This window comes from Mobula birostris, chromosome 6 (assembly GCF_030028105.1).
Source record: "Mobula birostris isolate sMobBir1 chromosome 6, sMobBir1.hap1, whole genome shotgun sequence".
Classification (NCBI taxonomy): Eukaryota; Metazoa; Chordata; class Chondrichthyes; order Myliobatiformes; family Myliobatidae; genus Mobula; species Mobula birostris.
In genome coordinates, this window is record NC_092375.1 from 79,858,496 (window position 1) to 79,886,007 (window position 27,512).

General features: G+C 41.8%; 1 protein-coding gene across 4 annotated transcripts in view; it reads left to right on the forward strand.

Moving 5' to 3' along the window:
- Positions 1-710: 710 nt before the first annotated feature.
- Positions 711-27,512, forward strand: part of LOC140199134 (uncharacterized) — a 67,020-nt gene continuing 40,218 nt past the window's right edge. For 3 of the 4 annotated variants that reach the window (XM_072260712.1, XM_072260708.1, XM_072260709.1), the window contains exons 1-6: positions 711-1,006; positions 20,077-20,232; positions 21,396-21,595; positions 24,572-24,661; positions 26,374-26,448; positions 27,081-27,185. In XM_072260712.1, the coding sequence (XP_072116813.1) occupies positions 991-1,006; positions 20,077-20,232; positions 21,396-21,595; positions 24,572-24,661; positions 26,374-26,448; positions 27,081-27,185 (642 nt within the window). In that variant the 5' untranslated portion in view covers positions 711-990. Of the gene's footprint in view, positions 1,007-20,076; positions 20,233-21,395; positions 21,596-24,571; positions 24,662-26,373; positions 26,449-27,080; positions 27,186-27,512 lie in introns of those variants that run through there. The other variant, XM_072260710.1, reaches the window with a different exon arrangement.

The window sequence follows — 27,512 nt, forward strand, 5'->3', positions numbered from 1 at the left end:
GTCAGGCAATTTTAGGTCCATCTTAAATCTTGCAGATTCAGCAGTCCTAGTCACTCTTGTATGTTTACATTAAAAGACATTCCTAGTCCTCGTGTTGAATCAGGTGGCACCATTCTTCTGGTTTATAACAAACGGCAGGTCATTGTGATTCGAAGTAGGTGTAGAAATTAATTTGCGTTTTTCTGTGTTAACACATTGCTACATGGCTCCCTAACATCGTTGAAAACTGATGCTTCCAGTTCCTACTCTGTTTCAGAGATAAAAATCATTTCCTGTCGAATTCCCCACTGCTGCCAGCATGACATTAAGGTCATTGACAGAGACCTTCAAATGCTGGTGGATCACAGGAACTGATGGAGGAATGTATCCTCGAACAGGTGGACACAGATTTAAACAGCCAACATTAGATTTCAAAAAATAAGGGACAGTTCAGGCGCAGAAAATATAGCCTAGCTATTAGATCAATTTTCAAACTTCTTTTTTTACATACACACTAGTGATTTAACCTAAAGCAAATTCAATTGACGGGCTTAGTATTTATTTCCTGGCGACATAAACGTCGCAAACGTTCAACAACGCCTATTTCATTCTCCGAAGAAAAACACAAACCAGAAGAAAAAACGCGCAAACGCAAGCGATGCATTTAAGCAATGGGCGTGTCAACAACGAGCAAGTCCTTGCCTGGGGCGTTGCTTTGCATAGAAGCCTTTTGCAAAGTTCACAAACGCACCGAGACAGTAGAGTTCGGAGCGTTACTCCCCACCCCCCAGCCCGTCAAATTTTGGCGATGCGTTAACAGCTGCGCAGTGTTGCCTCCGCGTCGCCTCGCTATCATTGGACTGGGTCTACAAAGGTTTTTTTTTAGTTGAGAGTGTGTGTGTGTGTGTCTCTCTCTCTCTCTTCCGTTAAAGCGCCATTCGAGCGGCGGCTGAAAAAGGGACGTGGAGAACTCGACGGCGAAACACCCCGGAGCCCGCCCGTCCGCCTGCCATGTCGGTCAGCAACGGTAAGGCCCTCGTCATCATCTTCCCACCCCATCCGCCTGGCTGGTTTTGCCGAGGACTCGGTGGCCCGCGTCCCCATCGGCCGCAACGCGACAAGAGCCCAGAAACGGTTAAAGGGCGTTCGCTGCTCAACTCCTCCCCACCCCCAAACGCCGGGCTTCGGACCCGCCTTCGCCCCGCACTCGTTGCGCGCCGAATTGGGCCGCTTCCGAGCGTTGGCGACGTCAGGGACCTGCCTGTTATCGTGACGTCACGGACCCGGCGTCTCGGCGCGAGTGCGCATGCGTGTCGCGTAGCAACGCGGTGGTCGCCGGAATGTACAGATGGACGCCTAGGTGGTTGTCTGCAATGCACTGGGCGCACTTACACTGTTTTGTAGATTCTTAGCTGCGCTGTGGGTGCATTGCAAATCATGTCGCTGAGGTACAATCGATGGGCGTGAGCGAGGGTTCCTGAAATAGTCAGCTGAAATGCTTGTTTCCCGTGTTTCTGAACAGAATGTTCTACCGTTTTTATTTACTTTATCCCCCCCCCCACACACACACGTTATACGGTATATTATGGATGATTTGTCATGATGAAGATTCCTGAGAATGACGTGTCCTCTGGAATTTCGGGATGAATATAAAACAGCGACTGCGCCGGTAATCAGCATATCAATAGTTTAACATGATGTGCTGGAGAGGTATCAGGAAGGAACTGGCTCCATTGGCAGGGCTGATTGTTGATATCGTATGTGGGGGAAGTCATCTTGAGGTCGTGAAATCGGATATATGAATTGAAGCTTTTTTTGAAACCTTATTTTTCTTGTTTGTCCTATTCTATAACGTTTTACAACTCTGCAACTCTCATAATTCCTAAACGCGAAATCCCTTGAATTTCAGAGAATAAGTTCACAAAACAGGAGCAGAATTAGACCATATGGCCCATCGAGTCTGCTCTGTTAATCAATCATGGCTGATTTATTGCCGCTCTTAACCCCATTCTCCTGCCATTTCCCTGACTGCTGGGTGCATGCCCTTCCCACTGCCTCCATCCTCACGTCTTTAACACCATTGATGAAAGCACTGCCCCTTTCTTAAATTAATAATCAAGGTACATTTATTATCAAAGCATGTATATATTATACAACCTTGAGATTCGTCTCCTAACAGGCAATCGTGAAGAAAGGAAATCCAAAAGTACCCATTTTTTAAAAACAAGACTGTGGAGCACCCAATGTTCAGAGAGAAAAAGAACAAATCTTGCAGACAATAACCACAAGGAAATAGCATTCTGAACTGAAGTCTGCTATGAGAGTCTCATAGTTCAGCACGTAGCTGAGTCGTGGGCCAATCCGAACCATCCCTCACATTGGGCCCCAGCACCCTGACCCTGGCACCTAAATCGGCATAATTGCCTTGATATGCACTGGGGCCAGGACCCCACTGCCTCGATTCGTCTTGTACCGACCTTTCACATTTGGCTCTGCATGTAAGTCTCTGTCCACACATCAGGGTCATTTCCTTCAGTACACTGTGGAGCCTGGACCACACTGCCTTCAGTTGGCCTGTAACCAACCTTTCTGATTTGGCACGCCGTTTAAGTCGATCGAACCTTGGGTCTTCCTCACACTCGGCGACGGGCATGCCGCCTCCCCTTGGTTCTGTCACATCGAATTGCCTTCAAGTCCATAGGGAAGTTACAGACTATTACTTGCGATGTTAGTTTACCAGAAAAAGTGTGATTAACAAAGTATTTAGTTTTTCTTGTTTCATTAGCCACCAGGCAGAAGTCATTGAGGTTCAGCAGCACGATCTTAAACTGGAAATTTAATCAGCTTTTTTGTTAATACTGAAGGAAAGGTTGTCATGACACAATGTTATTGAGCCTGCTTTCTCCTTCCTGTACTCTGACTGGTTGATATTTGTGTTCTGTCCCACTGTTGTGGATGGAGCTAGAGCCAAATCTGACTGCACAATCATGAGTGTACAGGGAGTAGAGTAGGGAGCTGAGGATGCACAGCATTGCGGAGCATCAGTGTTAAGACTGTGGTGGAAGATGTTGCTGCCTATCCTCATCAGTTGTCTATTGATCAAGAAGTTGAGGATCCAGTTGCAGACTGGGGTATTGAATCTCAGGTCTTAGAGTTTTCTTGGAATTAGAGTATTGAAGGCAGAGCTGTAGTCAATAAAAATAGTCAGAGATAGGTGTTGATTTGGATCCTGAGCTTGGTGATAAATTTAAGGGTGTTATTTATTTAAGTTTTTATTTGTAAAGACCATTCAGGTTTGAGGGAAAATGGTATGAAGAGTGCCCAAGGACTGTGCTGGCATGAATAACAACTAATTATCTGGTACTGGTGACTGTTTCAGATCCTGGAATATAATTATTAATGATTCTAGTTAGACAGAATGACAACTGAACAATTACAGTATTTCTCCTTTTCCATCCTTCAGAGCAGATGGTACATTTAAACCATTTCACAAGTGTGGTTGTTTTTAAAAATTTTGGCACAATGAGGCCGCTCTCAGGGTGGAAGAGCAACACTTTATATTCCATCTGGGTAGCCTCCAACCTGTTGGCACGAACATCGATTTATCCTTCTGGTATTTTTTCCCCACCCCCTTCCTAATTCTATTCCCTACTCTGGCCTCTTACCTCTTCTCTTCACCTGCCTATCAACTCCCCTGGTGCTCCTTCCCTTTCTTCCATGGTCCACTCTCCTCTCCTATCAGAAGTCTTCTTCTCTAGCCCTTTACATTTCCCACCCACTTAGCTTCAGTTATCATCTTCTAGTTAGTTCTCCTTTCCTTCCCCCCACCTTTTTATTCTGGTGTCTTCAGCCTTCCTTTCCAGTCCTGAAAAAGAGTCTTAGTCTCAAATGTCAACTATATATTCGTTTCCATAGAAACTGCCTCACCTTTAGAGTTCCTCATGCATTTTGTGTGTGTTGCTCTTTTACCCAGGTGTACTTTTTTTTGTGTGATGATATACCCCGTTAAGTAGTTTTGCCTAGTTCTGAGATTTCTATTTAAGAGAATTTGCAACGAGGCTAACTTCCCGTTTAAGGTGGCACTACTGAAACCGGGCAACAGCTTACTGGTGGTTAGTAAGGCAAGAAATACGACTAAATACTTTATTGTAACATTTTTTCTGTGGTAAACTATCACTCCAAACAATGAGGTGAGTGAAGTGCAGGTGTGATGCAAAGTCAGAGCATGGCATGTTCGAGGACAAATAATCAGAGGGAGGTCGAGGTGGAGTTGGAGTCAGAGATGGAGTTGGCGCAAGTCAATCAAAGAGGAGTGTGTGGAGGAGTTTCAGAACCCAAGAGCGAGATTGGATCGACCTGAGCGTTTTGCCAATTTGGAAAGGTCAAGATCGGCCTCGGGCTGGACAGTGGGGTCCAGGCCCAGAGCATATCACTGTGGTGAGGCCCAGCTCCTAATGCGGGAAACAACCCAGTGTTTGGGCAATTTAAACGCTAGCCCAGATAGACTGAAAAGGCGTGGATGTTGGCACAGAGGCAAGGGTCCACTTGCTCTTCAGCACCACTTCTTTCTCCGTGGTACTGAGGCTGTGAGACTGCTCCAGCTGCTACAGTCTTCATGTCTGCGAGCTTCGCAGCAATTTGTCCTGCTGTGTGATGAACTGAGACCAAGACTGTGCCTGCTCCAGGCTCCGAGTCTATGGACTTAATTTGATTCAGAATGCTGTTGCTTCCCTTTATTGTTTATGATTTGTGTTTTTTTTTCTCTTTCTCTGTGCATTGGGTGTTGGTCTTTTTTTTAAAAATTGGTTTCTTGCTTTGTGGCTGCCTGTAAGCAGACGAATCTCAAGGTTGATTGATATATTCTTTGATAATAAATGTACTTTGAATCCTATTGAGCCTGTTGTCCATTCCGGTAAAAAATCGCTGTAACACATAATCCCGTGTTCTATAATTGTCAACTGCAATTGTGCTGGAAGGGGCAAAACAGTGAACTTGATGTATCAAGCAAGATCATGGCAATTTTTGCAGCATTTAAAAATTTTTTTTTGTTGTCCTGTTGTCTCTGGTGTACAGAATCCTTTGCAACTCTTTCCTTCACCTACAACTTTATTTGAGTCCTGTGTTTGTAAATCTTTGGGCTAGTTCCCTACCCAGTTGAATTGCTTTTATAGTCATTGCACCAGATATGGAATGACTTCCAGCATTTGTGGATTTAAAGCCCTGCATTTAATCCACTCGATATTATAGTCCTTGGATTCTTTATATCCAAATTCTCACAGGTCCTCGCACAAATGTAGTCAAGCCTGTTTGTTCCCATGGTTAAAAATTCTTACTTGCATTGTGTAAAAATCTAACACATGGATAAACAGGTGCAATTCATTTCATTACCAGTGTGGTGTGGCTGGAGTGGATACATTGCAAAATGCACTGTGGTTACCTGTCTCATTTACTGCAAGATCTCTCAGACCGACAGTCTCTATCCTCAGGAAGAATAATAGCAACAGGCATATAGGAAGCTTGACATGGAAATGTTTGACATCACTGTTAGGTCTAAACCCACAAAGTCTCTAACCATTGGGTTACTGTGGCTAAAATAACTGCAACAGCTCACGTCAAACCCTGGGTATTCAGAATAGATAATAAATATTGGGATTGGCATTGATCTCTGCATCATAAATGATTAACTAAAAATGTACCTTCAGCGCTATTTTCTCACAGCTGTTTAAGAGCAGCTGAAATTCCAGCCAATTAGGTTCAGGGGCTTGCATTCATAGGAACAGTTCCTTATGAAGTATAGTGCCAGATTTGAAAAGTAAGTGGGGTCTGTTGGGACATAGGTTTAAGTGGAGTGGGACAGAATTAGAGTGGGTAACTGAGACTTTAGCTTGAGGCTTTAATGAAGAGGGGCAAAAGCTAGGTTGAGGTTTCTCGTAAAGTTTCTCTCTCTTTTAGTTCCTAGCTAGCACTGCAAGAATGTATCTCTGGTCACCAGTGTGCCCCTCATGAAAGATGTGGAAGGACTGGGAGTCTCCAGCCTCCCTGATTGTTACTTTTGTGAGAAGAGCATCTGGGTGCAGCTCCTCATTGACTTTATTAGGGAAATGGAGCTGAAGCTGGATGACCTCTCTCATTTAAGAGAGTGAGGAGGTGATAGATAATTGCAGGAGGCTAGTAGTTAGGTGACTGTTCAGAGAGGCAGAGTATCCCAATGGCCATTCCCCTCAATAGCAAGTACACCACTTCGGGCCTGTCAGGGGGAAGCCACAGTGACCAGGCCTCTAGCACTGAGTCTGGCTCAGTGGTTGAGAAGGGGAAGGAGGAAAAGAGGAGTGAAGTAGTGATAGGGATTCAATAGTTAAAGGAGCAGGCAGGAGATTTTGTGGATGTGAAAGAGACACCCAAGGTGGGGAAAACATTAAGATAGATAAATCTCTGGGACCGGATGGGATATAGCCCAGGTTACTATGGAAGCAAGGGAAGGGATTGCTGTGCCTTTGGAAATTATCTTTGTGTTCTCACAGGCCACAGGGGTAGTACTAGAACATTGGAGGGAGGGCAGTAAATGTTATTCCTTTCTTCAAGAAAGGTAATAGGGATAATCCTGGGAATTAGATCAGCGAGTCTTGGTCAATGGTGGACAAACTATTGGAGAGGATTCTTAGAAACAGGATTTATGAGAATTTGGAAATGCATAGTATCATTAGGGTTAGTCAACATGGCTTTGTGAGGGGCAGGTCGTGCCTCACAAGCCTGATTAAATTCTTTCAGGAAGTGGAATAAATTGAAGGTAGAGCAATGGATGTGGTTTATATGGATTTTAGTAAGACGTTCAACTAGGTTCTCTTTGGTAGGTTCATTCAGAAAGCCAGGAGGCATGGGATCCAGGCTGCATGGATTCAGAATTGGCTTGCCCATGGAAGGCAGCAGTTAGTGGTAAATGAAGTGTATTCTGCCTAGAGGTTGGTGACTGGTGACGTTCTGCTGAAATCTGGTTTGTGACCCTTGTTCTTTGTGATTTTTTTTTAATAAATGATTTAAATAATGAAGTGGAAGGGTGGGTTAGTAAGTTTGCAGATGACACAAAAATTGATGGTGGTGTGGATCATGTAGAAGGTTGTCATGAGTTACACTGGGTCATTGATAGGATACACAGCTTGGCTGAGAAACGCCAGATGGAGTTCGACCTGGGAAAGTGAAGTGAATCAACATGGAAGAATGAAATTGAAATCAGAATACAGGGTTAGTGGCAGGATTCTTAGCAGTGTGGAGGAACAGAGAGACCTTGGATAGGTTGGTTAAAAAGGTGTATGTTGTATTGCCTTCATTAGTCAGCGCCCCAGGTTCAAGAGCCACAAGTTAAATGTTGCAGATCTATAAAACTGGTTAAACCACACTTGGAGTATTCTGTTCACTTCTGGTTGCCTCATTATAGGAAAGGTGTGTAAGCTGAAGAGAGGGTACAGAGAAGATTTACCAGGATGCTGCCTGGCTTCTTATGAGGATAGATTGTGTGAACTGGTGTTTTCTCTTTGGAGCAAAGGAGAATGAGAGGTGAATTGAAGTGTTGTACAAGATAACAAAGGGCATAGATAGAGTGATCAGACAGCACCTTTTTCCCAGGGCAGAAATGGCTAATATGATGGAGCATAATTTTAAGGGGATTGGTGGAAAGCGTAGGGGAGATGTCAGGTAGGTTTTTTAAACAGCAGTAGGTGTGTGGAGTGAGCTGCCAGGGGTAGTTGTAAAGGCAGATACATTAGGGACATTCAAGAAACTCAGATAGGTACATGGGTGAAAGAAAAAGGGAAGGAAGGGTCAGCTTGATCTTGGAGTAGGTTAGAAGAATGGTGCAACATCTTGGGATGAAGTGTTATTACTGTTTTATGAACAGTACTAGCCTTTACATGCCATTATTTTATACTTTTAGCATAGACTTGGGCATATTTCATCACCTGACCGGTAATGAATTCAGGTAATCCCATGTTACTCCAATGTGATTGATAAGTACTCTGATAAGCCTGTGCTCTTTCTCTTTCCGTGTTATGTTACATGCATTAAACAATTACTATTAGAGGGCTTTTTCCTCAAAATCTGTGTAATTGCAGTGGTCTGGTTCGTGCTTTTTTTGACCATAGCTGAAAGCCTGGAGTAGCATTTTGGGGTATTGCATTTAACAAAAAGTTTCCAGTGATTTTGCTTGTAGCCTTTCAGATGAGCTTAATGCTTTCTATCCTCACTTTGACCATCAAAACATGGAGTAACCATCATGAACTCCCACAGCCCTAGATGATCCTGTGACTTCAGTCTCTGAAACCAATGTAAGAGCATCCTTCAGGAGAGTGAAACCATGGAAAGCATCCAGCTCAGATGGGGTACCTGGCTGAGTACTGAAGACCTGTGCTGATCAACTGGCTGGAGTGTTCATAGCGAGAGATTAAAGATCCCAATGGTGAGAGATTAAAGATCCCAATGAACACTCCAGCCAGTACCCACCTGCTACAAGCAGGCTTCAATTATACTGGTGCCTAAGAAGACCGTGGTAACCTGCCTCAATGACTATCATCCAGTAGCACTTGCATACACATTGATAAGAGTGTTTTGAGAGGTTGGTGATGAAACACATCAACTCCTGCCTGAGAAGCGACTTGGATCTGCTCCAAGTTGCCTACCGGTACAACAGGTCCAGTAGGTGCTATTTCACTGGCTCTTCACTCAACCCTGGAATATCTGGACAGCAAAGATGCATTCATCAGGATGTTCTTTATCCAATGATGGATGATAGTATGGCATTCAATACTATCATCCCCTCAAGACTAATGAATAAGTTTCAAAACCTTGGCCTCAATATCTCCTTGTGCAATTGGATCCTCAATTTCCTCACTTGCGGACCCCAGGCAGTTCTGATTGGCAACAGCAGCTCCTCCACAATCTCTACCAGCACAGGTGCACCACAAGGCTGTGTGCTTAGCCCTGATCTACTTAATTTACACTTATAACTATGAATTAGCACAGCTCCAAAGCCATATTTAAGTTTGCTGATGACACCACTGTTGTAGGCTGAATCAAAGGTGGTGATGAATCAGCATATAGAAAGAAGAATCTCCCTCGTATATGATGACTCATCACCATCTTTGACTCGGCCCACGACCATGGTGACATCGGCAAACTGGAATATGGCATTGGTGCTGTTCTTAGCCATACGACATGTATTGCTTAGTTATATGTATAACTTTTTTCTCTTTCTTTTTGTGTTTGCCGTTTGTTGTCTTTTGAACAGTGGTTGTCTGCACTGTTGTGGTCTTCCATTGATTCTATTATGGTTATTAGATATCTTGTGTGTACCCACAGGAAAACTTAAGAAGGGGTAAAATGAGGGAACACACACCAGTTCTCATAAAAGGATTAAAAGTAGAAAGTGTGAGCAATTTCAAGTTCCTGGGTGTCAACATCTCTGAGGATCTATCCTGGGCCTAGCATATCAAGGAAGGCACGACGAGTCTATATATCATTAGGGGTTTGAGGAGATTTGGTATGTCACCAAATACACTCACAAATTTTGGTAGATGTACCGTGGAGAGCATTCTAACTGGCTGCATCACCGTCTGGTATGGGGGGGGGGCACTGCATAGGATCAAAATAAGCTACAGGAAGCTGTAAACTCTGTCAGCTCCAACACGGGCAACAACTAGCCTCCCCGGCATCCAGGACATCTTCAAGGAGCAGTGCCTCAAAAAGGAGGCATCAATCGTTAATGACCCCTGTCACCCAGGACATGCCCTCTTCTCATTGCTACCATCAGAAAGGAGGTACAGGAGCCTGAAAGCACACACTCAACAATTCAGGAACAGCTTTTTTCTCCCCAGCCAACAGATTTCTGAATGGATCTTGAACCCATGAATTTTTATTTTTGTTTTTGCACTACTTATTTAATTTAGCTTTTTCAGTGTGTGTGTGTGTGTGTGTGTATATATACTTAGCATACTTTACAGTTTTTGTTACTATGTTTTGCATTTACTGCTACCGCATAACAACAAATTTCACAACATAGGCCAGTGATATTAAACCTGATTCTGAATCTCAGGGTTGCATATGGTGACATATATGTACTTTGATAATAAACTTACTTTGAAATTTTAACTTTCCAGATTCTTGTATAAGAATTATAACAGTTGCATTTGAATGAGACTTTGATTCTCAGATGCTGCTAAAGTAACATTTTCTGTGGGAACGTTTGGCAACAGGAGACATGCTCCTGACGTAGAATTCTTAGAATGAAAGATACAAAACCTACAGCATAATACAGGCCCTTCGGCCCACAATGTTGTGCCGAATATCTACTTACTTTAGAGATTACCTGGGGTTATCGATAGCCCTCTAATTTTTCTAAGCTCCATGTATGTATCCAGCAATCTCTTAAGAGACCCTAACATATCCACCTCCACCACCATCGCTGGCAGCCCAGTCCACGCACTCACCGCTCTCTGTGTAATAAAAACAACAACAACTACTTGCCCCTGATATCTCCTCTGCACCTATTTCCAAGCACCTTAAAATTGTGCCCTCTCGTGATAGCCATTTCAACCCTGGGAAAAAGCCTCTGACTATCCACACGATCAATGGTGTCAGTAATTTCATTTTATCAATTGAGCAGTTACTTTTCAGAATCGGACTTATTATCACTGGCATATGACATGAAATTTGTTAATTTAGCAGCAGCAGTTTAATGCAATACATAATCTAGCAGAGAGAGGGAAAAAAAACAAGTAAATCAATTACATATATTGAATAGATTTTTTTTTAATGTGCAAAAACAGAAATACTGTATATTTAAAAAAAGTGAGGTAGTGTCCAAATCTTCAATGTCCATTTAGGAATCGGATGGCAGAGGGGAAGAAGCTGTTCCTGAATCGCTGAGTGTGTGCCTTCAGGCTTCTGTATTTCCTAACCTGATGGTAACAGTGAGAAAGGGGCATGCCCTGGGTGCTAGAGGTCTTTAATAATTGATGCTGGCTTTCTGAGACACCGCTCCCTCAAGATGTTCTGGGTACTTTGTAGGCTAGTGTCCAAGATGGAGCTGACTAGATTTACAACTTTCTGCAGCTTCTTTCGGTCCTGTGCAGTAGCCCCTCCATACCAGACAGTGATGCAGCCTGTCAGAATGCTCTCCAGAGAAGTTCTTGAGTGTATTTGTTGACATACCAAATCTCTTCAAGCTCCTAATAAAGTATAGCCGCTGTCTTGCCTTCTTTATGACTACATCAATATGTTGGGACCAAGTTAGATCCCCAGAGATCTTGACACCCAGGAACTTGAAGCTGCTCACTCCCTCCACTTGCGATCCCTCTATGAGGATTGGTATGTGTTCCTTTGTCTTGCCCTTCCTGAAGTCCACAATCAGCTCTTTCATCTTACTGACGTTGAGTGTCAGGTTGTTGCTGCGGCACCATTCCACTAGTTGGCATATCTCACTCCTGTACGCCCTCTCGTCACCACCTGAGATTCTACTAACGATGGTTGTATCGTCAGCAAATTTGTAGATGGTATTTGAACTATGCCTAGCCACATAGTCATGTGTATACAGAGAGTAGAGCAGTTGGCTAAGCACTCACCCCTGAGGTGCTAAGTTTCTTTTACTATTTTCTTAGGTGTTACAAATTCTTCCAGAAAGATATATTTTGTCAGATTAATTGGGATTTTTCTAATTTTTTTTAATCTCTTTTAAATTGATGGTGGCTGGTGGTGTAGTGGCATCTGCGCTGGACTTCAAGGCAAGCAGTCTTGGGTTCAAATCCAGCCAGCTCCTTGCACGCTTTCGATCCATGCTGGGTTGTCTTTCAAGCTAGCAACTCAGCCTTGTGAAAAACAGACAAAAATGCTAAAGAATGGCATGGTTGCCACCTGATGCGCTACAAAGCGCGGAAAGGAATAACAACAATTAAAAGTAGCAGTTAAAATATACAAAGTGTTTTTAAATTGGCATTCAGAATGGATTTCATTGTCCATGCAGTGTGGTAGGTGCACGAACTCTTAATATTAAGGTTACTTAGAAATAAGAGGACATTGCTTTGAATGGATGCTCTCAGGATGAGACTTTTCATTCTAGAACAAAGGAGATGTCATCCTTTTTCAAGGAAAGGGGCTTTCCTTCCTTCACCATCAACGCTGCCCTCAACCGCATTTCTTCCATTTCACACACGTCTGCTCTTACCCCATCCTCTCCTACCTCACTACCAAAGATAGAGTTCCTCTTGTCCTCACGTACCACCCCACCAGCCTCCACATCCAGCACATAATTCTAGGAAACCTCCATCACCTCCAACTGGATCCCACCACCAAGCACATCTCTCCCCCCCCACCCCCTCTGCTTTCTGCAGGGATCGCTCCTTACGCGACTCCCTTGTCCATTTGTTCCTCCCCACTGATCTCCCTCCTGGCACCTATCCTTGCAAGTGGAACAAGTGCTTCACCTGCCCCTACCTCCTTCCTCACAACCATTCAGGGCCCCAAACAGTCCTTCCACTTGAGGCGACACTTTGCCTGTGAGTCTGTTGGGGTCATTTACTGTGTTCAGTGCTCCCGGTGTGACCTCTTGTATATCAGTGAGACCTGACCGAGATTGAGAGACCGCTTCGCCAAGCATCTTCGCTCCATCCGCCAGAACAAGCAGGATCTCCCAGTGGCCACCCATTTTAATTCCACTTCCCATTCCCATCCGATATGTCCATCCATGGCCTCCACCACTGTCGGGGATAAGGCCACACTTAGGTTGGAGGAACAACACCTTGTATTCTGTTTGGGTAGCCTCCAACCTGATGGCATGAACATCAATTTCTCAAATTTCCAGTAATGCCCCCACACTCCCCTTCACTATTTCCTATCTCCTTGTCGCCCTCTCATTTTCTTTCCTTGCCTGCTCATCGCCTCCCTCTGGTGCTCCTCCCCTCCCCCTTCTTTCTTTCATGGCTTTCTGTCTCCTTCACCAATCACCTTCCTGATTCTTTGCTTCATCCCTCCCCCTCCAAGTTTCACCTATCATCTAGTGTTTCTCTCTCCCCTCCCCCACCTTTTCAAATCTACTCCTCAGCTTTTTTTCTCCAGTCCTGCCAAAGGGCTTCAGCCCAAAACGTTGACTGTACTTTTTTTCCATAGATGCTGCCTGGCCTGCTGAGTTCCTCAGCATTTTGTGTGTGTTGCTTGGATTTCCAGCATCTGCAGATTTTCTCTTGTTTGTGACTGCTTTAAGTTAGCTTCCTTATCCCCGTCTACTTCTATTTCATGACAAACAGGAAAGGGGATGTGCTGTATGTAAAAAAAAGAGCAGCAAAATACTTGCTTTACTTACGAAAAAAAACTTGAAATATGACTCATGGTATTGAGCAAATGTCACTGTTACCTTATCATCAGGTTGTTTTTTTAAGCATAATAATGAAACCCTTCAGCAATGCCAAAACGTCACTCCTAAATTAATGCTCACGAAAGGGGAAGGTTAAACTTTGAGCCATTAATTGCTTAAAGGACTTGTGTAGCAGACTTCAGAAGTTTAACATTTTGAGAATTAAGCAGGTTGCAAGTTTCCAATTAGAATTGTGATGAAGTAGGATTGTGGAACATCTTATGGCATAGCAGTAAAAAGTATAATTAGTTACATGAAAGAATTGGCTCTGCTTTTAGATTGAGAAAATTAGTGGCTATGATATAAAGGGCAAGGCCATTCAATGAAACCAATGCACAATGGATCTAGGGCTGTGGCAATGGTCTGTATAATCTAGTTTCATCTTTACTCAAAAGTCAAATTTGTTTTTGCACCTGCAACATATTCGTAGCCTGCAAAACATTAGTAGTCATAGTCATAGTCATACTTTATTAATCCCGGGGGAAATTGGTTTTCGTTACAGTTGCTCCATAAATAATAAATAGTAATAGAACCATAAATAGTTAAATAGTAATATGTAAATTATGCCAGTAAATTATGAAGTAAGTCCAAGACCAGCCTATTGGCTCAGGATGTCTGACCCTCCAAGGGAGGAGTTGTAAAGTTTGCTGGCCTCAGGCAGGAATGACTTCCTATGACGCTCAGTGCTGCATCTCAGTGGAATGAGTCTCTGGTTGAATGTACTCCTGTGCCCACCCAGTACATTATGTAGTGGATGGGAGACATAGACAAAGATGGCATGCAACTTAGACAGCATCCTCTTTTCAGACACCACCGTGAGAGAGTCCAGTTCCATCCCCACAACGTCACTGGCCTTACGAATGAGTTTGTTGATTCTGTTGGTGTCAGCCACCCTCAGCCTGCTGCCCCAGCACACAACAGCAAACATGATAGCACTGGCCACCACAGACTCATAGAACATCCTCAGCATCGTCCGGCAGATGTTAAAGGACCTCAGTCTCCTCAGGAAATAGAGACAGCTCTGACCCTTCTTGTAGACAGCCTCAGTGTTCTTTGACCAGTCCAGTTTATTGTCAATTCGTATCCCCAGGTATTTGTAATCCTCCACCATGTCCACACTGACCCCCTGGATGGAAACAGGGGTCACCGGTACCTTAGCTCTCCTTGGGTCTACCACCAGCTCCTTATTCTTTTTCACATTAAGCTGCAGATAATTCTGCACACACCATGTGACAAAGTTTCCTACCGTAGCCCTGTACTCAGCCTCATCTCCCTTGCTGATGCATCCAACTATGGCAGAGTCATCAGAAGACTTCTGAAGATGACAAGACTCTGTGCAGTAGTTGAAGTCCAAGGTGTAAATAGTGAAGAGAAAGGGAGACAAGACAGTCCCCTGTGGAGCCCCAGTGCTGCTGATCACTCTGTCGGGGACAGTGTTGCAAGCACATGTACTGTGGCCTGCCAGTCAGGTAATCAAGAATCCATGATACCAGGGAAGCATCCACGTGCATCGCTGTCAGCTTCTCCCGCAGCAGAGCAGGGCGGATGGTGTTGAACGCACTGGAGAAGTCAAAAAACATGACCCTCACAGTGCTCGCTGGCTTGTCCAAGTGGGCGTAGACACGGTTCAGCAGGAAGACGATGGCATCCTCAACTCCTAAGTCAGGGCTGGTAGGCAAACTGGAGGGGATCTAAGTGTGGCCTGACCATAGGCTGGAGCAGCTCCAGAACAAGTCTCTCCAGGGTCTTCATGATGTGGGAGGTCAATGCCACCGGTCTGTAGTCATTGAGGCTGCTGGGGCGTGGCGTCTTCAGCACAGGGACGAGGCAGGATGTCTTCCACAATACCGGAACCCGCCAGAGCCTCAGGCTCAGGTTGAATACATGGCGAAGTACATAGCTGAGGGGCACAGGCTTTGAGCACCCTGGTACTGACACCATCCGGTTTTATGCATTTTTGCATAAAGCATCATGCAAAACAACCATTAAATTATATCCAAAGTTTGCAGTCAACAATGGCAATCTCTGATCTTGCCCAGATCCTTTCCAACCCCACCACAAAACAAACTGCAATGAGTGTCCTTAAAAATCTGATCTCCCCTCTTTCTGGAGATCTCGTAGCTTTGCTCACAATGGAGACTGTATACGACTAGTTTCACAGTTGTGTGGAATTAGCGTGATGCAACACAAAGCCTTGGCTCACAATTGTGACCATAACAGCAGCTGAATTACCTGCATTTGCCATCTATCCTTGGTGACATTTTAAGTAGTTGTGGCACTTTCACATAGCAAACATCAAAAAGTGAAGAGCTGGGAAGTGGGATACATTTTAATGAAATTAGCAAGCTTTTTATTTCAAAAATAAAACCGAATACTGGAGATATTCAGCAGATCAGACATTAACTGTGGAGAGAGAAAGTGGATTAATGGTTCATCATAAATACCATCAATCTGGAATGTTTCTCTCTCCAAAGAAGCTGCTGACCTGAGTACAGCCAGCAATTTCTGTTTTTATTTCAGTTTCAGCTGTTCTACCATCTTCCACTTTTTTTTATTGGTGTTTTTTCAAATTGGTTCCATCAAACATGCTTGTTTTTCATGAGATTAATCTATTTATTGATTTGCCTTTTCCAACAACATATCTGTACCATTGTGTTTCAAGGTATTAAGCAGCAGGGCATCATGATTGCATTTGCAATGAAAATTATAATCCAGTAGCGGAAAGCCAAGAGATAAAATCACTTCTTTCAATATAAATGTAGAAACTGCCAATAGTTAATCAGGAAAAGGCCACAGTGTGAATTGGAGCACTCCAGTAACTAGTCATTTCTCAGTTGACACAAGAAAGGATATTGGCTGAACATAAACATGAGAAAGTCTGCAGATGCTGAAAATCTTAAGCAACACACAAAAAATGCTGGAGTAATTCAGCAGATCAGGCAGCATCTATGGAGATGAATAAACAGTTGACATTTCGGGCCAAGACCCTTCTCCCGGATTGAAAAGGAAGGGGGAAGATGCCAGAATAAAAGGTGAATTTTGGCTGATACTCCTGGAGATTCTCAAGGGTTCTCGTGTTATTTTGCCTCAGCTTTTTTTATGTTCAAGGTGAGTTTTAGGAGATTTCTTTGCAAAGTTTGACAGAGTACTACTATGAAAATCCATCAGGTAGGAGATGCTCTTTACGCCTCTGGGAATGAACAGTGATTTGAGAAGAGCCAGGTGAATGAAGAAGTGAAAGTCTTCATGAGAAAATGAAATGCTTGCCAATCTAAGGGTGGCATTGGTAGAGTAGGTATGGGCATATGGAGAATTGGAAAGATGTTGAAATTGTTTTTACAGAACAGCAGCATATGTTAAGTATCTGTACAAGATTGTCTGACTTCTAGTGCATGGGAATATATTTAACTTATTGGAACTCTCTAGCTGTGTGAACTCTTGTATTGAAAGTAAAAGAATGTAAGAAATGTTTGGCTTCTAGCACCCTCTCGTGGTAACTTAACAACAGTAAGCACAAAGCATTTCCAGCTCCAAGGTTGTTGGCAAAAAGGAATCTGTTCAAATTGCAGCGTTGTCCATTAAGCTGGAAAGGATGCAGAAAAGGTTCACAAATATGTTACTGGGACTGGACGATTGTTTTAAAATGACAATACTTAGCTATTGTGAAGCATGACAGGACTTTGTGTCTTGTATTTAGAGTTACAGCACAGTGACAGGCCCTTCAGGACCATAAGCCTGCACCTCCCAATTACACCTACTAACCTGTACATCTTTGGAATGTGAGAGGAAACTGGAGCACCCAGAGGAAACCCACACAGTCAGTGGGAGAATGTACAAACTCCTTAAGACTGTGGCAGGAATTGAACCCATACCACTGGCACTCTAATAGCATTATGTTAACCACTACTCTACCATGTTACCTTGTTTTGTAAAAATCTTAGTATTTTCTTCACTTTGTTTCATTCTCCACTTCAACTCCATTTTCGAATGGTTTAGAAGTCCTATTAGCATTCAAACGGAATTCTTTAGTAGTACCTCAGAATATGTTTTTCCCTTGCATCCAAATGAGGAATTCAAGAAACTTGAACTGAGGCGGTTGCTAGGAAGAGCCTGGAAATACTAATATTCCATTTCATGGACTTGCATAGAAAGCAACAATTCAGCATGTCTGGCCTATATACCAGTATTTTAATGCTGCATGCAAGACTTCTCCCACCAATGCTTTGTCTAAATCCATCCATATATTCAGGAAATGTTGGAAATATTCGGCAAAATCTCCTTTTCTTATAAAAAGATTCAGATTTATTTACTTATGTACATGTACATTGAAACATAGTGAAATGCAACATTTGCTTTAACATCCAACACAATCTAAGGATGAGCTTGGGGCAGTCTATAAATGTTGCTATACCTTCCGATGCCAGTGTAGCATGCTTACAATGAACAACACAAGGAACAACAATGAGAAAACAAGCCCCTTTCCCACCCACCTGCTTACACACACAGGCCTCCAACCCCAGGACAGACTGTCTCTGGACCTCCAACCTCCAGCTCATGGCTTAGAATGACAGACGTTGGGCTTTTGACTTCCAAACATGCCAACCCAGGGGCTTCAACCTTTGGGCCTCGATCTCTGTTCTTGCCAACTTCAGTCTTTGACCTTCAGGCTTCGACCTCTGGACCTTGATCTTTGGGTTCAACTCCAAACTTCACCATCTTGTCATTAGTGAGAGTGCAATGAAGATTCATCAGATTAGTTTCTGGGATAGCATATTCTTGGCATGGGAGACAATGAGTTTATTTGGCATGTATTTCCTAGAGTTTAGAAAAATGAGAAAACATTAATTGCAACGTGAAATTCTAAGAGGTCTCAACAGGCTGGAAGAAATGTGTATGTTTCCCTTGCCTAGAGAATTTTTGGAGAATCCAGTTTGCAAATACTTTTCAATTCAATTTTCCACATAACTGAAAAGCAAAGCTTTACTTCCACTTAATTTGCCTATGATGACAACTATTGATTTATCAGAGGATAGTTAAATAATGTTTCTTGCAAACACGCTCCCATCCAATTCTAAACTACATATATGCATACTTATTTTAGCTAGAGTGGTAACAGTCTAACCATTTTAATTTTAAATATCATTGGGTTTTGTAAGCCTTCTGTGAAAAAACAAACCAGAATTCAAAGTTGAAATTGTCAGGAAATAGCCAGCTGATCCCCATGGAGCTGCCAGCATTTCCTCGCATGAATGACGGAAGATTGTATGAGCACAGAAATTCTCAACTTTCTGGCAGCTGTTTGTCAGTAGTTCTATAACTACATTCTGTTGCTACGTCCATCATGGAGTTCTATAGAAAACTCATTCAGTCAAGCAGTGATGTGTAATTGTAACAACCCCATCTTCCTGCCACCTTAACAGTGATGGAGTTTCTCTTGCCCTTACCTACCACCCCATGAGCCTCTGCATCCAACACATCATCCTCCACAACTTACCCATCTTCAAAGGGATCCTTCCATTAAAATACCTTAACCTGCGCCCCCCCCCCCCCCCCACTTTCCACTGGGATAGCTCCCTCCATGATTCCCTGGTCCATTCGTCCCTCCCCACTAATCTCCCTCCTGGCACTTATCCCTTCAAGTGCCCAAGTGCTACACTTGACCATTCACCTCCTCCTGACCTCTGCTCAGGGCCTCAAACAGTCCTACCAGGCAAGGCAACATTTCACCTGTGAATCTGCTGGGGTTGTGTATTGTGTCTGGTGCTCCCAATGTGGCCTCCTTTACATTGGTAAGGCCCTTCGCTGAGCACCTCCACTCTAGTGGCCAGATATTTTAATTCTGATACCCATTCCCATTCTGACATGTAGCCTCCAACCTGATGGCATGAATATTGATTTTTTTTTCCCTTCTGATTCAAAAAAAATCCCTCTCCTTCCACTCTTCTATTCCCCCACTCCGGTCTCTTACCTGTCCTCTCCTGTCTATCACTTCACTGTGGCTCCCCTTTCACTTTCTCTGATGGTCCACTCTCCTCTCCTATCAGATTCCTTCTTCTCCAGCCCCTTATCTTCCCAACCCACCTGGCTTCACCCATCACCTTTGAGCTGTCCTCCTTCCCCTCTCCCCACCTTTTTATTCCAATCCTGAAGAAGGGCCTTGGCCCAAAGCGTCAACTGCTTCTTCATTTCCATAGATGCTACCTGACCTGCTGAGTTTTCCAGCGTTTTGTGTGTGTTGCTTTGTAATAATTTTCCAGTGCTTTTGCTAGGTAATCCACTCTTCAATGAAGAAGAATGGTTGTGAGGAATTATGGTCAGTGTAAATGCACCTTTATTTTAGAATAGAATTTATTTGAATGTTTAATTGTAATAACATTAGCTTTTCTTGTAAATTTGTTATGGCTTTATTTTTAAAAATTGTTTTACAACATTCTTGAAATAATAGAAACAGTGAGTGCTTTAGCACTCTATTAAAGTTGGTTAGCGGTTTTCTATGTATGGCGTCTTTTGGCCCTCTTCTCTGATTGAATTTGTGTGTGGAAACGCTAGCTGTTTTGCAGAGCCAGGTTGGATCTAACTTCATCTAGCAAGCTGTAGAAATCTCATTTGGGGATCAGCATCGAAAGATGAGGGCCAAAGTGATTTTCACTCACACAGTTCAAATTTTAGTGATAATGTGAACTCTTGCTTTTCTTTTGTTGCAGATGCACACCTTAGGGTTAAAGTAGAAGATGATGCAGAAGCTGTGATATTTAATGGAGCTGAAATGGTGGACATACAGAATGGTTCTTCATCCCCATCTATTGAAGATCAGTCACAAGTGAACAATCAGAAAAGATATCTAGCTGCTGTTGTTTATGGTAAATATAGATGTTGCTTTAATATACCTATGCATTTAGAGCTAAAAGTGTTGTTCCCTTCTGTTGTAAAATACATTTTTTGTCCTGTGATCCATAACAGAAAGTAAGAATTATTCTTATATTGACATTCTTCATTCTACTTATTTAATTAACTAGGACTCGCATCCTAATTCTATTACCTGTCAGATTGTTCCGATCATTCTGTTTGAAATTGCAAACAAATTTCGTCTTCACTTGTCATTATCTTTGGTGTAATAGTTAATATTTGTCCATTTCCTGATTTCTTTTTTCATGACTTTACCATTGGTTTCACTTGCTTGTGATCTTGGTTTTGGAATTCTGTTCCTAACGGTATCTATATCTCGAACCATTTGAGATTTAGCTTGAAATACAGGTGATCCCAATGTTGTGTTCCTAAAAAAATGGTTTCTATTCAGAAGCTAGGTGAAGAATGGGTAGAATATAGGGAATATCTCTCAAATATTGAGACCATAAAACTTAGATGAAGATCAGATTATGCTGCTTTCTGTCATATGTTACCAATAGTAAGACTATGGCTAGCAGTCCTGAGTATAGTCATACAAAAAGAAAAAAAATGGCAAAAATGATGACAAACGTAAATAAATGTCCTGCTCTGATTCAGAAAAAAAGAAAGAACAAGTAACCTGAAATTGGAGAATTCAGTATTGAGCCTTTTAAAACCAAGGTGTTCCAGTATCTTAAAGTGACATTGCTTAACTTTGATGTTGTTCCTGTGTAAAAACCCTTTTGAAATTTTGCTGTGTTGGTCACAGTAAAGGCACTCTGCAATTGTTAAATGTGATTGTTGCATACTGGAATAAGGGGTTTCCTTTAATCGTTTGGCTGTATAGAGTGTTATCATTAAGCTTCCCCCCTGTATCTGGTATCTCTCGCACTCTCAAAAAGCACAATACAGTGCTCCAAATGTGGTTTGGCTAATGCAATACAAAGCTTTAGGTAACCTATGTGGATATGTATTACTGGGTTTGCCATTCCTTGTACTACTTGCCTTTACCAGTTAAGTTGCTGTTTAAAGTTGACTTGTATGTAATTGACATTGATATCACTTAAATGTTATGGTATATTTTTAAAAAGAAAGGCCTTTTTTCACTGTTTCACTTTCCCCATCCATTTTCTTTTAGTACAGCAGCCAGGAGTAGAAAGTGTACCTGGCGACTCCAGTGCGAATATCAATAAGTCAGCAGGAAACCAGCTACAGGAATGTGTGCCAAACAGAGAAGAGGCATCATCTGAAATCAGATCGTGTGAGGCTAGACGCACCAGTGGAGAATACAGCTATGTTTATAGGCCAAAGAGGAGGAAAATCACAGTCTGTAATGCAGTATGTGTTGCTACCTTGTAAAAAGAAAAGTTTGGGGTGATTGAGAAAAATACAGCATGCTTAACTTGAATTATCAAATAATCCAAAAAGCATTAATGACAGAGCAAACTAGAAATTTAATGCACATGCACTGGGTTCATGTTTGGCTAAGACTAGCTATTAACCAAGGCAATGTCAGGATGGAACTGCTGCTCAGGAATTGAGGGCACCAAACAATCTGCTGGAAGAACTTGTAGGAGGAAAGGAATTGAAGTTTTGGTTCAATATCCCGCAACAAGATTGTCCAACCCACTGAGTTCCTCCAGCAATTTACTTGTTGCTCAAGATTTCAGCATCTGCTGTCTCGTGTCTTTATTCATTGAGAGTCTCAGAACTGCTAATGACCCTGCGTAATCACTCCATTTTGAGCATAACATTGTATGTATACAGTGGCATGCAAAAGTTTGGGCACCCCTGGTCAAAATTTCTGTTACTGTGAATAGCTAAGCGAGTAAAAGATGACCTGATTTCCAAAAGGCAAAAAGTTAAAGATGACACATTTCTTTAATATTTTAAGCAAGATTACTTTTTTATTTCTATCTTTTACAGTTTCAAAATAACAAAAAAGGAAAAGGGCCCGAAGCAAAAGTTTAGGCACCCTGCATGGTCAGTACTTAGTAACACCCCCTTTGGCAAGTATCACAGTTTGTAAACGCTTTTTGTAGCCAGCTAAGAGTCTTTCAATTCTTGTTTGGGGGATTTTCGCCCATTCTTCCTTGCAAAAGGCTTCTAGTTCTGTGAGATTCTTGGGCCGTCTTGCATGCACTGCTCTTTTGAGGTCTAGCCACAGATTTTTGATGATGTTTAGGTTGGGGGACTGTGAGGGCCATGGCAAAACCTTCAGCTTGCGCCTCTTGAGGTAGTCCATTGTGAATTTTGAGGTGTGTTTAGGATCATTATCCTGTTGTAGGAGCCATCCTCTTTTCATCTTCGTAAACACGAGGAATTCTGCAGATGCTGGAAATTCAATCAACACACATCAAAGTTGCTGGTGAACACAGCAGGCTAGGCAGCATCTCTAGGAAGAGGTACAGTCAACATTTCAGACCGAGATCTGTCCTGATGAAGGGCCTCGGCCCGAAACATCGTTGTACCTCCTCCTAGAGATACTTCCTGGCCTGCTGCGTTCACCAGCAACTTGTATGTGTGGTGCTCTTTTCATCTTCAGCTTTTTTACAGATGGTGTGATGTTTGCATCCAGAATTTGGTGGTATTTAATTGAATTCATTCTTCCCTCTACCAGTGAAATGTTCCCCGTGCCACTGGCTGCAACACAAGCCCAAAGCATGATCAATCTACCCCCGTGCTTAACAGTTGGAGAGATGTTCTTTTCAAGAAATTCTACAAACATACCTATGATCATTGCGTCCAAAAAGTTCTGTTTTAACTTCATCAGTCCACAGGACTTGTTTCCAAAATGCATCAGGCTTGTTTAGGTGTTCCTTTGCTAACTTCTGACGCTGAATTCTGTGGTGAAGATGCAGGAAAGGTTTTCTTCTGATGGCTCTTCCATGAAGGTCATACTTGTGCAGGTGTCGCTGCACAGTAGAACAGTGCACCACCACTCCAGAGTCTGCCAAATCTTCTTGAAGGTCTTTTGCAGCCAGACAAGGGTTTTGATTTGCCTTTCTAGCAATCCTACGAGCAGTTCTCTTGCAAATTTTTCTTGGTCTTCCAGACCTCAACTTGACCTCCACCATTCCTGTTAACTGCCATTTCTTAATTACAATATGAACTGAGGAAACGGCTACCTGAAAACACTTTGCCATCTTCTTATAGCCTTCTCCTGCTTTGTGAGCATCATTTATTTTAATTTTCAAAGTGCTAGGTAGCTGCTTAGAAGAGCCCATGGCTGCTGATTGTTGGGACAAGGTATGAGGAGTCAGGGTATTTATAAAGCTTTGAAATTTGCATCACCTGGCCTTTCCTAACAATGACTGTGAACAAGCCATAGCCCTAAGAAGCTAATTAAGGTCTGAGACCTTTGTAAAAGTTATCTGAGAGCTCAAATCTCTTGGGGTGCCCAAACTTTTGCATGGTGCTCCTTTCCTTTTTTTCCACTCTAAAATTGTACAACACAAAAATAATACACTAATCTTGCTTAAAATGTTGAAAAGAATGTTTCATCTTTAACTTTATGACTTCTGGAGATCAGTTCGTCTTCTACTCACTTAACTATTCACAGTAACAGAAATTTTGACCGGGGTGCCTAAACTTTTTGCTTGCCACTGTATATGCTGGCACTTGACATTCGTTCAAAATAGGGGATTCTATCTATTTGCATAGAAAACTTTGTGCTGGCACGTAACTGGCTCCTGATAAGGTGCTGCTTCTGTGTTCCATTGTATCATGCTGGCACTGGAATGTTTTATAATGAAATAGATAAGCCTTATCATCTTCCACTATCTTCCTATAGCAACCACAAGATGGAAATTACTATAACATAATTCCAAATGAATGCTTGATCCTAGATAGATATGGATGGTGTTTTTCATTCCTCCTTGATTTGAAAGGAATTATCTAGTTTTTAGAGTGTGAGTGTGTGAGATAGCAATTATAACAACCACAGGGTTTAACACCCTGTAGTTTTTTCAATTCTGTTTTGCCTTTTGCCTTGGTGCGTTGCTCCAAAGAAATGGTAGCAATGCTGTCTGACAAAGGACTAGACCACCTGATGACAACACTATGTTTTGATCACATTTCTAAATGTCAGGAGAGAAGCCATCTCATTAAAGCAGTTGTGTCACTTAAAGAGTTGTTCACCAAAACATGATTCCCATCTGCCAAAATGTTCATGCATTGCATTTACATTAATGCATATGTAGCTCATTGTAAGGCTGGAAAAGCAAGGTTTTTCTTGTTGATGAGAATTGTACACAATAACATTGTGTGTCTTAACCTTACCGCTAAATATTTTTTGTGTGTACTTATCTGCAGCCTCAGATGAGAACAAGAGACACTGGAGATTATGCTGACTATGAAGAGAATGGTGACTTTGTTTATGACTACAGTGCTGACTATGAATGTGTGAGTAATCCTAAATATATTGTCACTGGTTCTGTTAACATTCTCTTTTGTCTCACTTAGTATATGCTAATGACCAATGTACTTTAAGGAAATACTTAGTTTTAAAAAGAGGTTGAAAATATTCATATGTTGCTTAGGTGGCTTTTTATCATAAAATCTACAAAAATATATCTTTGGAAGATTCTATTATTTAGTTTCCCTTGAAAAGCTTAATTTCTGTGCATGTCCTGATATAAAGGACAGTTAGCAGCTTTTAGTCAGCTGCTTTGAAGCATGTTTTGGTGATTTACTCTCCCTTGTATATTGTTCCTCTAAATATGTCCAAATACAGATTTGTCCTGTGTATGTATAGTTTTAGTAATGTATGTTCCACTACCACTTAAATATGCCACTTCTTTGCATTCAGCTGTTATGATATATAGTGAATGTGTTACTGACCAGTTTGGTCCTTGTAGCTGGAAATATTTTCGTTCCCAAGCTGACTGATGCATTTTGGCAGACTTGAAAATATAATTTAACAGTTCTATATTGTAAAATATTACTTTTCTCATTACATTTTTGCAATCCAGTGAAATGTACAACATAGCAAATGGTTCATCTGGTTCCAAGGCTGTATTTGTTGAATGAACTGTCTAGGCCAGGCATGACAAACCTTTTTGAGAGCATGTGCTAAAATTGGTGATAATCTTCTAGAAAATTCTCTCACATGCCGTGATAATTTTAAGCAGAGATTATTGCTGATTAATGAATTAGTAACAGTAATTATGGACGTTTTAAACCTCATGTATAACATCGGAAATGTGAACATGAAAGTAAAAGCTTTGGTGCACATTCATAAAAGATAAAGGGAAGGAAAATAAACATTTTACTCTCTGAAACTTCTGTTGCAGCACTAATGATGACAAATATTTTATATCTGGTTGTTTTGAGAGCTATGCACGTACCACTAGTTTCATCAGTAAGTCTACTCCTATAATTAGACTTGACCAGGTTCATCACTGAAAGCAGTGTCTCACATGAATATTCATAAAAAGCACTAAACTATGTATACTGTTTACCCTTATTATCGTTGAACATCCAGAATTCACTCATAAACAGCAGAAGAAAAAATATAAGAATGAAGCCAGTGCCATCTGGCCCAACTGTTACTTTCCAAGTACTGATGTATGCAGCAGGTTTGAAGGGTTTCGAAACATATCATCCAACATCATATGTTCTCACAGCCATGTAGCCAGCGTGAGACATTTTCTTCTGAAAGCATCTCACTGCTCTAGTGTTGTAAAAAAAAATCATTTGTTGCTTCATTTGGCAGTAATGATAATCAGAATATATTTTGGGTGGGTATTAACGAATTGTGGGACGGCGCTGCGTGCCAACAAAAATTCTGAACGTGTCATAGGTTCGCCACCCCTGGCTTGGGTGGAGGTAAGTGACCATTGGGTGATGCTCATGTAAACTGAGGGTCTCTGTGGATTTGGTAGGTCGCTTGCCTTCTCCCTTACAACAGACTTAGCATCCTGTGTAGTGCAATAATGGGTAAATTGTTCAGCTGTTGGTGCTCTGTTCCATTTGTTGCACCAAGTGAAAATGCCCATTAATATCTTGGGGAATGGGAGAAAATTAAAAGCTGTGTTTATGTACTGCTTAAGTGTAACTCAGAGCATTTGCATTTTATACAATTCCAGTGAACCAATGCATCTTCTTCTCTACAGGCCAGTGATATGTCAGAAAGTTCTTTTGTTACAGATCAGCAGCGGACTTTAGTGGAAGTTCTTAATTACTGCCAGGTAATTGCTACCTCAGTGACATAGCTCCTTGTATGGTTCTTTGAAATATTTTTGTAAATTTTATTTTTTACCTATTCCCAGCACACAAAGTTGAATCTAAGACAAGTCTGATAAAGCACAGAAGTCTGTATTTTCATGCAACATCTGTAGAAACTACTCCCTTCCTAGCCCCATAGGAATTAATCTACAAAATGGATTTGTATATCTGATTTTAAAAACTACATTTATAAACCAGATTGCCCTGTCCAGGGTATAAATCTTGGTGATGAATGTATTTAGAATTCATATTGTGTAGTGTAATATCAATAAAAATGTAGTAAAATCATAAACCTGCCTTGGGTTAGTTCCAAAGAGCCTATCTGAACAGGTCCCAGCTGAGGAGTCTGGCACTGGGAATCCACTCCAAGTAGGTCACCCTTAAACTATATCCTTTTCCCTTGAGACATCTCTCCAAAGAATTAACCCTGGGTAAACAACTTGATTAAATCTTAACTATTTATTCACAAGTGACCCAACTTCTCACTTCTCTCTGTAATTCTTAATTCTGTTCAAATGTAATTTATCTATGCTATGTTCTTCCACTATTTCTCAACAAAAAAAGCATCTCTTTTGTCATTTTTTTTTTCTGACAGGTAATGTATGCTGCCATCCAAAGACTGGATAAAAAATTTGATGTCCTTCATCGTAGGGTCACAGAAATGCATGAGGGAAGAACAAAACCTATGTTTTTCAAGCCAGTGAGTATTGGTATTATTAGCTTCAACAGTTTTAATTATTGTATTTACTACTGTGTTATAAAGAATCCATTTTATGTTTGTGATGTAGCATATAGTGTAAAACAAATAATTTTTAATACTACTGTTCAGTAGTATTCTCCAATATAAGGGTATGGTATACAGTAACACTTTGATAAACCACTCCCTGACTATTTCAGAAACCTGATGGTTCAGCAGCTGGCTCACTGGGTGCTGATTCCTGTGCTCCCTTTGATGTACCAGGCCTCATTTTCTGTGCTCCCTTGAAATCTGCCTGGTTCAGTGGAAAATATTTTTATTCTACAGTGT